The following is a 12,138-nucleotide window of genomic DNA, read 5'->3' as shown; positions in this document are numbered from 1 at the left end:
CTCTTAAAAGCCACCAAAACATCTGGTTAATTCTCTTGCACATATTAGGGAATATGTTCAATCACTACATGAATGACTTTTGTCATGAAAGTTTCAGGCATAGGGCCAGCCAACCAGGTAAATATTTCAGGGTGGGGGCACACGTTGGCAGTATACTTCTCAAGAATCTTCTCAGATGAGGCCAGCATGGCTGGGTCTTCACATATGTAATACTTGAGCAGTCCAGGGTAAGTCTGACCCTGTTGGCAGCAGGCAGATGTGCTTTGGGGGCAGCTGAGACTGCCTGACTCCCCTAAAGCAGCGGCACTAAGAGTATGGCCAAGAGCCATGGGTCCTGTGAGCCGTATTGCGATGGGAGCTTTAGGGAACATTTACTGAGCACCTACAAAGTGCCACAAGCTGATGGAATTCTGTCTCCTATTCAAACGAATGCAGCTGTGCAAAGGTCTTGCCATATTTGGAGCAGGGCAATTACGGACGTGAAACCAGGGACGCTTGCTTGCTAACTCCACGACCTCATGTGAATGACTTTCTGAGCCCTCAGTTTCCTTATCTGTAAAGTGGGGTAACAGTGCCCTTGCTTTGGGAAGAATAGAGACAACAGGGCCATCTACCTCAGCACAGTACCTGCAACATGGTGGGCAGTCATTAGTGAAAATTACTATTTTCATTATTCAGAGGGACATGTCATCACCCCCTACTTTCATAGGAGAGAACTGATTCCCAGAGAGCGTTAATCATCAGCCAAAAACCCCCTGGCCAGTGTGACAGCCAGGCTCCGGAGCCAGCCTGTCCCCCTCCAAAGCCCTTACTCTTCCCATGGCACTCCTTACTGCCGGCCTCTGGGGGGGATTCATTTTTCTGTTCTCAGCTATTAATTCCTCTTGAACGTAATTTTACTGAACATAAATTAACTTATTGCGAATATAGATGGTCCCAGTACAAACGACTCTATTTGAGACGTGCTACTGATTCAGCGTCTGCTTCTGCGGGGAAAGCCAACAAAAGGCTATGAGAAAACAAGACGTGTTGTCCGATGTGACAGACACCACCAAGCTGACCAGAAATCACTTTCCAAGTCTCAGCCCCCATGTGAGGCCCAGCCCCACTGTCCTGGGGCTCGGGGACCGAGCCTGCGCAGACACCGTTCTCTCCGCTGGCGACAGCCTCGTCTGTGTGCCTGACAGGTTTTCTCACATCCCCCCAAGCCTCAGTTGTGACGCCGCTGTCTCCGAAGGCCGCCCCCTCAGAAGGCCTCCCCCTCAGGAACACCTCTCCTCAGATTGCTCAGTGTTCACTGTCCCCGAAATACTTTGTTCTCAGCTATGCGCCAGAACTTACTACCCTGCGTTTGACAGTTTCTCTCTCTGTGTATGTGTCTCTCTCACCAGACTGAAACTTCCTTGTGAGAATGGAGCTAGCGCTGTCCGTGTTTGCATTTCCAGGGCCTTGCTGCGTTGTCCCGGGATGCACAGGCCGGGGCCAGAGGAAGTATTTGTTGAGCAAATGAAGTCACCTTGTCCATCTTCCTGTGTTTGAGTTCAACCAAGCGCTGCCTTTTTCTATTTTGGTTTTATATGTACCACATGCCGGTGCCTTCTTGCCTCCCCTGAGATGACACACTCCACAAGCTAATAAATATTCCCTGCCGGCTGCATTCCGTCCCTGCAGCCTGTCTACCATCCACACAGAAATAGCCACAGGATGGGGACCACCTCGCCCTGCACATTCAAGGCAAAACACAATGATTCAACACTTCCAAAACAGGCTCACAAGATGCAAATGGTTTCAAAAAAAAAAAAAAAAAAAAAATAGACCAAAAGCCAAACTGAATAAAAACACCAAGGAAAAAAACCAGGCGGAGATATATGTGAGCCCAGGCATCGCGAAGGCAGGTTTTGCCAGGCCCCGACAGGCAGACTTTTGCTGATATACATGTACCTGTCCCGTGCAACCCGGAAGTGGGGGCTTGCTAGAAATTGCCACCTACCTCTGCCTCACTGCATTTCCCGACAGTCTGCATTTGAGGAAACTGAGGCTCAGTATTCAGGATTTACACAAATCAAACCGTATGAGGGGCAGAGCCCCGTCTTGATCCGCAATCTGCCCAATTCTTAGTTCCATACGCGTTTCTATTAACCACAGACATTTTGGAGGAAATGCTGGTTAAAAAACCAAGCCCATGGCAAGGCAGTTGTCCGTGTCAGCGCGCACGGGAGACTCAAAGCTCACTTGGCGGCAGCCCTGAACTCCCTGGGGAGGGGGCCGGATAGTCATTTTCACTCCCTGAAGGCAACCTCCAGGCTTGGCCACAGGGAAGTCCCCAACCTGGCATGCCACTCAATGCCTCCTGCAGCACTCTGAGGCCACAGCGCCCAGCTCAGACAACCTCACCATCCGTGTGCAGCTCAGACCTGTCCCGCCCACGGTGGGCTGAGGCTGCCCCAGGAAGTCACCTGCTGCCGGAGAGCAGAGCCAACCTGCCTTAGCAGATAGGGTGGGGTGACTTCCCATGAGGACCTCCTGGGTGAGCTAGACACTCACTCCCAGCTTCCCTAACAAAAATAAATATCCAACCCCTTCCCCTTCCCAACCCACATCTGGGCAAAGTCTGGGAGAAGCCTTAGAAACACAAACGCCCCCAGAAGAGGTTTTACTTGCACTAAACTCAGGTGTACATGACTGATGCCAAGTCTTTCCCGAGACTGGGATGGAGGAGGGAAGGAACAGCCACAAGAAGAAAAAGAAAATCAGCCTCCTGAAGATAGAAAACGATGGGAAATAGGTAAGCAGCTGCAGGTCAGTGCAAAGCCATGTTCTAGAATAAGCATGGGTTTTGGCTCCGACAGTGCGGGTATTTTTTTTTTTTTTTTTTTTTGAGACAGAGTCTCACTTTGTTGCCCAGGCTAGAGTGAGTGCCGTGGCGTCAGCCTAGCTCACAGCAACCTCAAACTCCTGGGCTCAAGGGATCCTCCTGTCTCAGCCTCCCGAGTAGTTGGGACTACAGGCATGCGCCACCATGCCCGGCTAATTTTTTCTATATATATTTTTAGCTGTCCGTATAATTTCTTTCTATTTTTAGTAGAGATGGGGTCTCGCTCTTGCTCAGGCTGGTCTCGAACTCCTGAGCTCAAACGATCCGCCCACCTCGGCCTCCCAGAGTGCTAGGATTACAGGCGTGAGCCACCGCGCCCGGCCAGTGCGGGTATTTTATTCCTGCCTCACCACCTACGAACTGTGGGTCTTCGACAAATCAGTCCACCTTCCTGGGCCTCAGGGTCCTCATCTGTAGGATGGGAGCCACAGCACCAGAGTGGCTACGTGCAGGCCTCGGTGGATGGGGTGAGCGCAGAGAAGACAACTACCAAGCCAGCCTGTGTCTTGCCCTCACTGCTGCTGAGACTTATCGTAACAAACAGGAACTCACTAGTGGGATGCGGGGTCCTCGGAAGCCCATAGAGATCCTGGCTCCAGGGAGATGGACGAAGCCAGGCTCTGTCTCCGAGCCCATGGCTGCCCCTCACTCACTGCTTGCACGAATGGGCTGTTGGCTCAGGACAAGCAAGGGTCCCCGTGGTAGCTCCTGGGACTGAGGGGTGGTCTGCCTTTCTCTCCTGGCCGAGGTCACCAGCTCCTGGGAGAAATAGTCCTTCCACCTCTGCCTCCTGGGAGGAGGAGCTAAGGACTGGGACTGGTCTCTCTGCCCACCTCTGCATTGCAAAGCAAGGTCCCCTTCCACCAGCAGAATCACAATGTGTCTGAGTAAGGCACAGCTCTCGTCCGTGGGCGCCTTCTCCTGACCCCCGGCTCTTGTCCCCTGGGTGGGGGCGGTTCCATGCAGTAGGGGCGACATGGAGGAGGAGGATATTCCGGGGGCTTCTCACAGCCCCTCCCATCCCTCTCATGGGCCTGGGAAAGAACATGTTTATAGATTGGGGGTGGCTCTTCCCTCACCTGTGTGCCCCGCCCATTCCCACGGAGCAGGGCAGTCCCTTGGCTGGTGGCCGGGGAGGGCTTGGAACGGTCTCCTTGGCCTGCTGTAGCCCTCTCCCGCCTCCACCGGCGTGGGCAGCACCTCTGGTCTGCCTGGGGGTGAGCTGGGGCTGCTCCAAACCCAGGCGACTCAAATGTGTGTGTGTGTGTTGGGGAGGGGGCACTGGTTAGCGTCTGGGCGACCCCCTCATACCCAGCAGACAGGAGCCTCAGGTCAGGCCCGGGAGGAGGTGAGGGTGCAGCTGCTGCCAGATGCGCTGGGGGCTGCTCAGGACGGAGAGGGTGGTGGAGCCGCCGCAGCGTCTCACTCGGGCTTGGGAGGGAGCTCAGGGCAGCCCCTGGAGCTGCCAAGTCCCCCCACGCAGGCAGCGGCACGCTGCACTGCGGAGTCGCGTCCAGGGGGAGCCGCCACCCCAGCCCCAGCGCCCCGCAACCAGGCAGCCCGCTCAAGGGTGGCAGCATCCCCGAGCGGGGGTGCGGGGACTCCCGGGTCAGGCCCCCGCCGCCCCAGGGCTAGGCGGCCGCGCGCGTTACCTTCCACTTTGGTGAGGGTCAGGACCGGACTGTTGCAGGCGCTGAGCGGGGCCACCCGGGCCGAGTGCTTCTTCATGGTGAGCCGGCCGCCTGCAGGAGCGCTGCCGCCGATCGCCTACATCCTGGGGCCGGCAGGAGCGCGCCTCTCCGGGGCCCTCCTCCGCGGGGAAGCGCGAGCGGCTCGCCCCTCTCCGTCCGGGCCTCCCAGGCTGCCCGCCGGCTCCGGTCTCCGCGAGGCTCACTGCGGCGGCCGCCCCGCCGCGCACATCCTCCCCGGCAGCGCAGCCACTCCACACACGCGCGCACAGCCTCCTACTTGGAGGTTGCTGCAAACTCCAACGTCACGTACAAGCGCACTCCCCACTCCCACCCCGCGGCTCACCTGCTCCGCCCCGCGCGCCGGGACGCCCAGCCCTGCAGCCCGCGTCCCTCCCTTCCTGCCAGCCAGGTCCCCACTGCAGCCTCAGGCGCCACCTCCCCGGCCAGCCCTTGAACGGGACCAGCCGGCTCATGGGAGACCCTGAGAACTAAGCCCCAGGGTCGCACAAGTTTAAAAACAGAGGTGCTTGACGTTGGATGAAGAGTGGATTCCTCCCTGCACAAAGTCCTGAATTGTTTGGCAGGGAGAGTTGCAAGAAAGCAACGTTTCCCAAAGCTGGCATTCACGTCTTGAGTCTAGAGGCACATTGTTTTGTCCGGTCCTTGGTAGAGAGCTCTTTTGGGGGGAACAGAATGCAAAGTCCGCACAAGCAAAGAAGCCACAGGGAAACAAAGGCTTGAGGTCATTTTTACTGCTGTCCCACCTCCTCAGTCCGGAGAGTCCCAATTTGCGTGGGAAGCAAGGCAGCTCCGTTTCTGACCCGGCTTTCAGGTTCTCGCTGCAACTGCAGGTGTGGCATTTGTCTGCGCAAGCACCAGCCCCACGGGTCCCACTAAGACCCAGTGGTGAGCTACTGGCCAATGGCGCTTGTTACAAAGCAATGACATACCTATTGCATCAATTGCCCGTGCCATCCCCGAGTGACCGCCGAGTCCAGAGGGGTGTTTATCCCATGACAGGGAGTCCCCAAAGGTGCCCTGCCATGGTCCCTGTAGGTGGGATGCGCAGGGCTCATGCAGCCCCAGAGCCTCATGGACTTTACGGACGTCTCATTCGCACAGGTCCAACCATCAGTTTTGGTCCTAGCCTCCACCAGCAATCTGAAGGATCCGTTCAGATTCAAGGTGAGTTTTGTTCTTAGTGTTGGTTAAAAGTCCTTACCCAGAGTTTCAGAACCTTCAACGCCACCTGGTTTCCTGTCTTAAAGTTGATATCCATTGTACGATGTCATTCTGATCCCCCATAGGGGACTCAGTAGAATACTGCAGGTGGAGAGTGAACTTTCCCTAGCTGGGCACTTCCCATCTGTTTCTGGTGACATACACCTGCACAGCCTCAGGTCTCCAGCAGAAGTGGCTCCTAGAAGTTGGGTTCTTTTTGTCACTTGCCCTCTTGAACAACCAGGATGAATAGAATGCCCTTGGGTCTCCAAAAGGTCAGGGTTTCTCAGGGTTGCTTCCCCTTCACTACATTCAAGCAAAGGTGGTGTTAATATATTTAGGGTCCCTGCAGAGCCCTCTAGTGGACCACATCGTACGCCTCTTACCGGGAACTTGTCTCAAGACCCCTAGTGACAACACTATGATAAGCCAATAAGCTATTTCCTTCTTTGGGAAAATTAAACGCAATAAACTTAACACAAAACAGTCACATATTGTATATTAAAGAGAACCTTTAATATTACAAAATTGTACTTTATGTGTTGTTTCAAGTTCATCAATAAACACTTATTACATACAAAATAACTAACACAAATATCATGTAATAACAGGACTCATTTGTGAGCACTTACGTGTCAGATACTGTTGAGTGTTTTACATAAATCATTTCATTTTCTACTCACAAAAGCTCTGTAAGGTTGTTGTTATCTTGTTTTATAGATGGGGAAACTGAGGCTCAAAGAGGATAACTAAAATGTCCCAGGTCATAGAGTAACTGGCCAACCAGGTATTTAAATCTAAGTGTGAATGATCAAAAGTCTGTACTTATTACCACTATGCTACTCTCCTACCTGCTGTAAATAGGAAATGCAAAAATTCCACATAGTGATTCCAAGTCAGGTGAGAGATATATTTCAGGTAATCTATGCCCTTTCATTTGAATGTGATTTTGATCAATGTCATCGTGCTGGGGCATCTGTACACTCCTGAGGGACTGCGCTTACACTTGTGCTTGTTTGGGTCTCCCCGAACACGCACACGGGCCTTGACACCTTCATTCTTCTCAGCTAGTCACAACGAAAAGCGCTCAATAAATATTTGTGTGTTTTAAAAATATCTACTTTCTATTTATTACAATGTTCTGTATAAGTCAAAGAGGTGACAATTATATATTGTTAAATACTCCTCTCACTAACGTTATTCATTCAATAGTTGTTACCTAAATCTTTTTTTTCCCTCCCTTGCATGTTGTCCCAGGAGCCTTTCGTACTTCAGAAGCCACCACGTCCTCATATCTGTTAGGGTCTGCTTATAAAATAGGAGTTACTGATTGTCCCCCCAACCTCTTCCTCTTAATTTTTTTATAGAGATGGGGTCTCACTATGTTGCTCAGGCTGGTCTTGAACTCCTGGCCTCAAGTGATCCTCCCTCCTCAGCCTCCCACGTAGCCAGTCTTCCCTTTAATTTTAAGCACTGTGTCTCGTTTCTACCTTTCATTTTTCTATACTCAACACCATCAGCCCTGTGGGCTCTCTCAACTTATGTTTCACAAAAAAATCTACCCCCACCCTTCAAAAAACCAAAACTTCCCATACTCCTTTTCAAGTCAGGAGTTTTCTGCCTGCTTGACCATATGAATACTGATATTCGTTAAGTGAACACTCCCTTTTGGGAGTGGGATGTGGTGGGGATGCACATTTAAAAACTTACATCAACACTATTATCTAGGAAGTTAATGGTGTTACTGGTGTGTGAGCATGCACTAGTGTTCTGAAAATTCCAACATTTTAAAACTTCTCACTGAAGTTAGGCTATCATGGCCTAACTCAGGATATTTAGAAAATTGCCCAAGACCCACTTAAAAACCCAAATCTCAAATTGCAAAAAAGAAAGCGGGGGTGGGGGGGTTGAATTCTTCCAACAAAGAGAAGTGAGATCCCTGTAGTATTGATGGAAACAATACTGTATAAGTAATATCCAGGCAAGAGGATGGGTCATTTGACCTCCAATCCCTGTTCCTCTTTGGAGGGAATAGCATGAGCTCAGACCTCAAGGACACCGTTAGGCACTTGTCTGTCTTAAATTTAGTATTATGGGAATTTATCTGAAAAAGGAATTGGGTTGACTTTTTCAGGTTTTACTCAAATAGATATTCCTTGTCATCTCCTAAGAATGCACAGTGATCAAAGCCAAGCATTTCCTTAGCTTCTAGGTGAGATGATGTCTGTCCTGGTAGAAGTCTGTTCTTTGTCAACTAATCTTAATTGCTCATTTGTTTGTTTTTTCACTGGTGTGGCTGGGGATTGGATAGGATATTTAATGACAATTTATGGTAGCCTGGTATAGTAGACTTATAAAGACTGGCTGGGTTTTGTGTTCTTATCATTATAGTCTGAACATGGAAGTGGGTTCGTTGAGTAGATACAGAAGGTAGGTAAAAGGTGCAGAACTTACATACCATAGGCATGAGTTTTACACTCCCTGCCTCCTCCCCACTCCCCACATGCAAACCAAAGAGAATGGAAGTGGAAGAGGACTCCTAGGTAAGAAAGGAGACAAAATGGCCAATTTGTCCTACCACCGAGGGCTATGCCCAGCCATGGTCCTTTAGGAAGAGAAATCAGACAAGCCTGGGGGTAGCTACATTGGGTCTGGCTGACTCCTCAAATTCTGGAGGCTCACCATTCTTCTTCCTGGCACTGGGCTCCCAGCTCTGGGCGGATATTCAGGTGCCAGCCGCTTTACATATCTGTTTCCTGAATGACCTGTTCTAGCCTTCCCTGCACTGGCTCACACTTCTGCCCTCACAGGGGCCTCTGATCTACTCTTTTCCATGCAGTGGTATGTAAGTATTTATGGTCCCATTGCACTATTCCAAGAAGGCATCAATCCATTTGCTGGAGTTAAGTGGTACTTATGATTCTCGTGAGACCAACTTAAACTATAGCCAACAGCTTGAGTTTGAGCTCCAGCTCTGCCAACAAAAAGTGGCCATCCTCAAGTCTCTGTCTCTTCTAGCCTCAGTTTCCCAATTTGGGCATGAGAGAGGTAGACTCCATTGGCAGCTTTCAAAGGATTTCTTGGTCTCTGCAAAGCAACTCCACTTCTCTCTGTTAGGGTTCCCTGCTAGATTTGGTGTATAAAATAGATGTGACTGCTAAAAGAAAGTTTAGAAAATCATTGACTAGATAATCTCCCAGGTCCTGTTTGGCTTTAAAATTTGGGGTGTATAAGATTATCTTCTTGGCCGGGCGCGGTGGCTCACGCCTGTAATCCTAGCACTCTGGGAGGCTGAGGCGGGTGGATCGCTCGAGGTCAGGAGTTCGAGACCAGCCTGAGCAAGAGTGAGACCCCGTCTCTACTAAAAAATAGAAAGAAATTATATGGACAACTAAAATATATATATACAAAAAAATTAGCCGGGCATGGTGGCTCATGCCTGTAGTCCCAGCTACTCGGGAGGCTGAGGCAGTAGGATCGCTTAAGCCCAGGAGTTTGAGGTTGCTGTGAGCTAGGCTGACGCCACGGCACTCACTCTAGCCCGGGCAACAGAGTGAGACTCTGTCTCAAAAAAAAAAAAAAAAAAAAAGATTATCTTCTTAGATATGGTAATCGTCACTGCTTCCAAAGACCTTAAAAGAATGTCATCCTTTGTGAATATCTACAGTTAGTTACATAGACTCTTGCTTTAAGTGGTTTTCTCACTTTTTTTGACATAGTCAGAAATACATTTTACATTTGTCAACAGTTGTGTACTAAAAAAGGTGAGTTTTATTATTTGTAAATTATGTGTCAATTTAAAAAATTGGGAAAATATATTTTACATCAAAACTTTTACACACAAATGTGTAGGAATATGTGTGCATATATATACACAATGTTATATGCACACATTTGTGTATATATGGTGTATATTTATATATTGTATATACACACACACACAAACACATATGTAACTGATTAAACTAGCTAATAAAATATTCCTGTACCACATGGGAGGATGCTATTCTACCCATTCTGTTCTGGGTTTTGTTGTTGGTTGTTGTTATGTTCTATTCTTTCATTGTAAAAACAAGAAAATGCTGATTGTGATCAACTAAGTTGGTTTTATTACGATCTATTCATGGGTCATAATCCATGTGGTTTGAACCATACTGTTAAAATTATATTTGTGGTACGTTGCATGAAGACCTTTACTTAGTGCATTCAAAATAAATAATGACATTTTAAAATCCAGCTATGGCTTTCAATAGTCGGAAAACATACACTTCAATTAATTCACTCTAACATACCAGCACTGTTTCATAATCCTTCGCAGTATTAAACAGTAAGAATAACAAATTATTTTCGTGGTTACCAGTGTTTAAAAATAATCACTTACAGTGGTTCCGGGAAGCAGAAAAGGAGTTTCACCCCAGTGCCTCCGTCTGCAGCATCAGCAGCTGTCAGAGCGGAGGAAGCACAAGCACTGCCCGCGGGAGGGACAGAGAAATGGAAGAAATGGGCCCCCGTGCCCTGCGTAGCTCCTTCTCCCCACCTGGCAGGGATCGCTGATACCCTTTTCAATAACTCCCAGTGCCAGGGCAGGGAAACAGGAACCCTGAGACAGAGCTCTTGGTGGCCTTCCGCCACCCTCACGTGTCCCTTTCCTTCCCCAGGCAGCAACACGCTTCACTAGGACAAACTCAGACTTGTCAGGGTCCCACTAAGCTTTTCCTTTTCCCTAGGGGGGAACATCAAGGCTGAATGACTCCAGCTGGGAATAAGACATAGAGAGGTGGGATTATTGGATGTCACTGATGGGCTTCTAGACATGTCCCCCGGCCCCTTCAGACACCCCCAGGCCTGCCCCATGGTGACAAGGCAGCAGCTGGCCCTGTGGTCACACTGGAGCCTAGAGCCAGGATCACAATGAGCAAAGGCAGAGGCGTGCAAGTGGGAGCAGGGTGTGCGCTTACTGCCTCTGTGAACTCAAGTCAGGGGCTCACCCTGCGTTTGGTGGCAGACTAGGTGGTGGCCCTGTGGAAGACCAAGTCATGGCACACCCGGAGCTGAACAGGAGACAGCAGCGCAGCTGGGAGGGGGACACTAGGATGGAAAGGGGAGGCTGAGCCCCCTTTCCTGGGACCTTCCGGAGATCAGTGAGTGTAGGAGGACTAACACAGTGTCCAGTACACAGTAGGCACTCAAGAAATGACAGTCCCTTCCCCTCTTGGGAAGTGGACATGCTGCTTCCAGAAGCTGCTCCCAGCAGTGTGAATTAGTGTGGAAAGGGGGCACTGTTTATAAACTTGGGCCAGTTATTTCATCTGTCCAAGCTCAGCCATCTCACCTTAAACATGGAGACAATAATAGTATCTACCCTCTAGTGCTGTTGTGAAGATGGAAGGAATTAATTAATGTATGTAAAGTGCTTATAATAGTACCTGGCAAATAGTAAGAATCAATATGCATCAGTCATTAATTTCAGTCTCTCCCACTAGGTTCTGTAACGGGGAGGGGTCGTCTCTGATTCGGTGCCTAACACAGTGAATGGCTTATATGGTAGATGCTCCAAGTGGGAAGGAAGGAAGGAAGGAAGGAAGGAAGGAAGGAAGGAAGGAAAGATAGAAGGACGGAATGAAGGAAGGGAGGAAGAGAGGGAACAAAGATGGAAGGAGGGAATGGAGGGAGGGAGGAAGGAAGGAAGGAAGGGAGAGAGGGAGAGAGGGAGGAAGGAGTATATTCATAGGACCCAGAATTCTAGAGTTTTTTAGAACTGTCCGCTTCATCCTCCTCCCAGACGTCGCTTTCTGCCGGCGTGGTGACAGAAGTGACGAAGCCATGCTGCTGACTCCCTTCTGCTCAGGTCTCTCTGTCTCTCGCCCTGGCTTGATCTCAGAGGAAGTTTTTTTTGGAGACCAGGGCACTGGACTCAAGGTGAGGCGAGCGATCTGATGCCATTTAGTTCAGAAATAGCTGCCTGCTCGTGTTCCGGATGACTCATCGACCACAGCTGGCCTCCAGTCAGACTCCTCTGTGCAGGGGAACTAGAATACTGACCTAAATCGGATCCTCGTCAACGCCAGGAGACGACTCCCTCGGCTGGTGTTGGTTTCCAAGGGTGAAGCAAGAGGATAACGGGCTGTCGGACTCCGCTGTCAGGAGGAGGAAGATGTCTGGGTCTGGGAAGGACGTTGCTGCCGCTCCATTCCTCAGTGATTGCTGAGCACGGGGCTGTCCAGGACCCACGGGCAAGGTCTCGTTCACTGAGGCTCAACGTTGGGCAGACAGTCTCAGAAGTCCTGACCTCTGAGCTCCGGTCCCCCTGTGCAACTGCGTAGCCCTTGGTCTCTCTCTGAAGGTAGCTGT

The 12,138-nt window shown here is 50.1% G+C and overlaps 1 protein-coding gene across 2 annotated transcripts in view; it reads right to left on the bottom strand.

The window, feature by feature from the left end:
* SLC35F3 (solute carrier family 35 member F3) overlaps nucleotides 1-12,138 on the bottom strand; it is a 240,177-nt gene that overhangs the window by 76,507 nt on the left and 151,532 nt on the right. Inside the window, exon 1 of one of the 2 annotated variants that reach the window (XM_069484695.1) lies at nucleotides 4,528-4,864. The exons of the other annotated variant lie outside the window; for it this stretch is intronic. Coding sequence (XP_069340796.1) covers nucleotides 4,528-4,603 — 76 coding nt within the window. The 5' untranslated portion in view covers nucleotides 4,604-4,864. Of the gene's footprint in view, nucleotides 1-4,527; nucleotides 4,865-12,138 lie in introns of those variants that run through there. 2 annotated transcript variants of the gene reach the window in all.

Source organism: Eulemur rufifrons, chromosome 11 (assembly GCF_041146395.1).
Source record: "Eulemur rufifrons isolate Redbay chromosome 11, OSU_ERuf_1, whole genome shotgun sequence".
In the NCBI taxonomy this organism is placed as follows: domain Eukaryota; kingdom Metazoa; phylum Chordata; class Mammalia; order Primates; family Lemuridae; genus Eulemur; species Eulemur rufifrons.
Note: the sequence above shows the minus strand (reverse complement) of the source record. Positions and strands in the feature narration are given on the sequence as shown.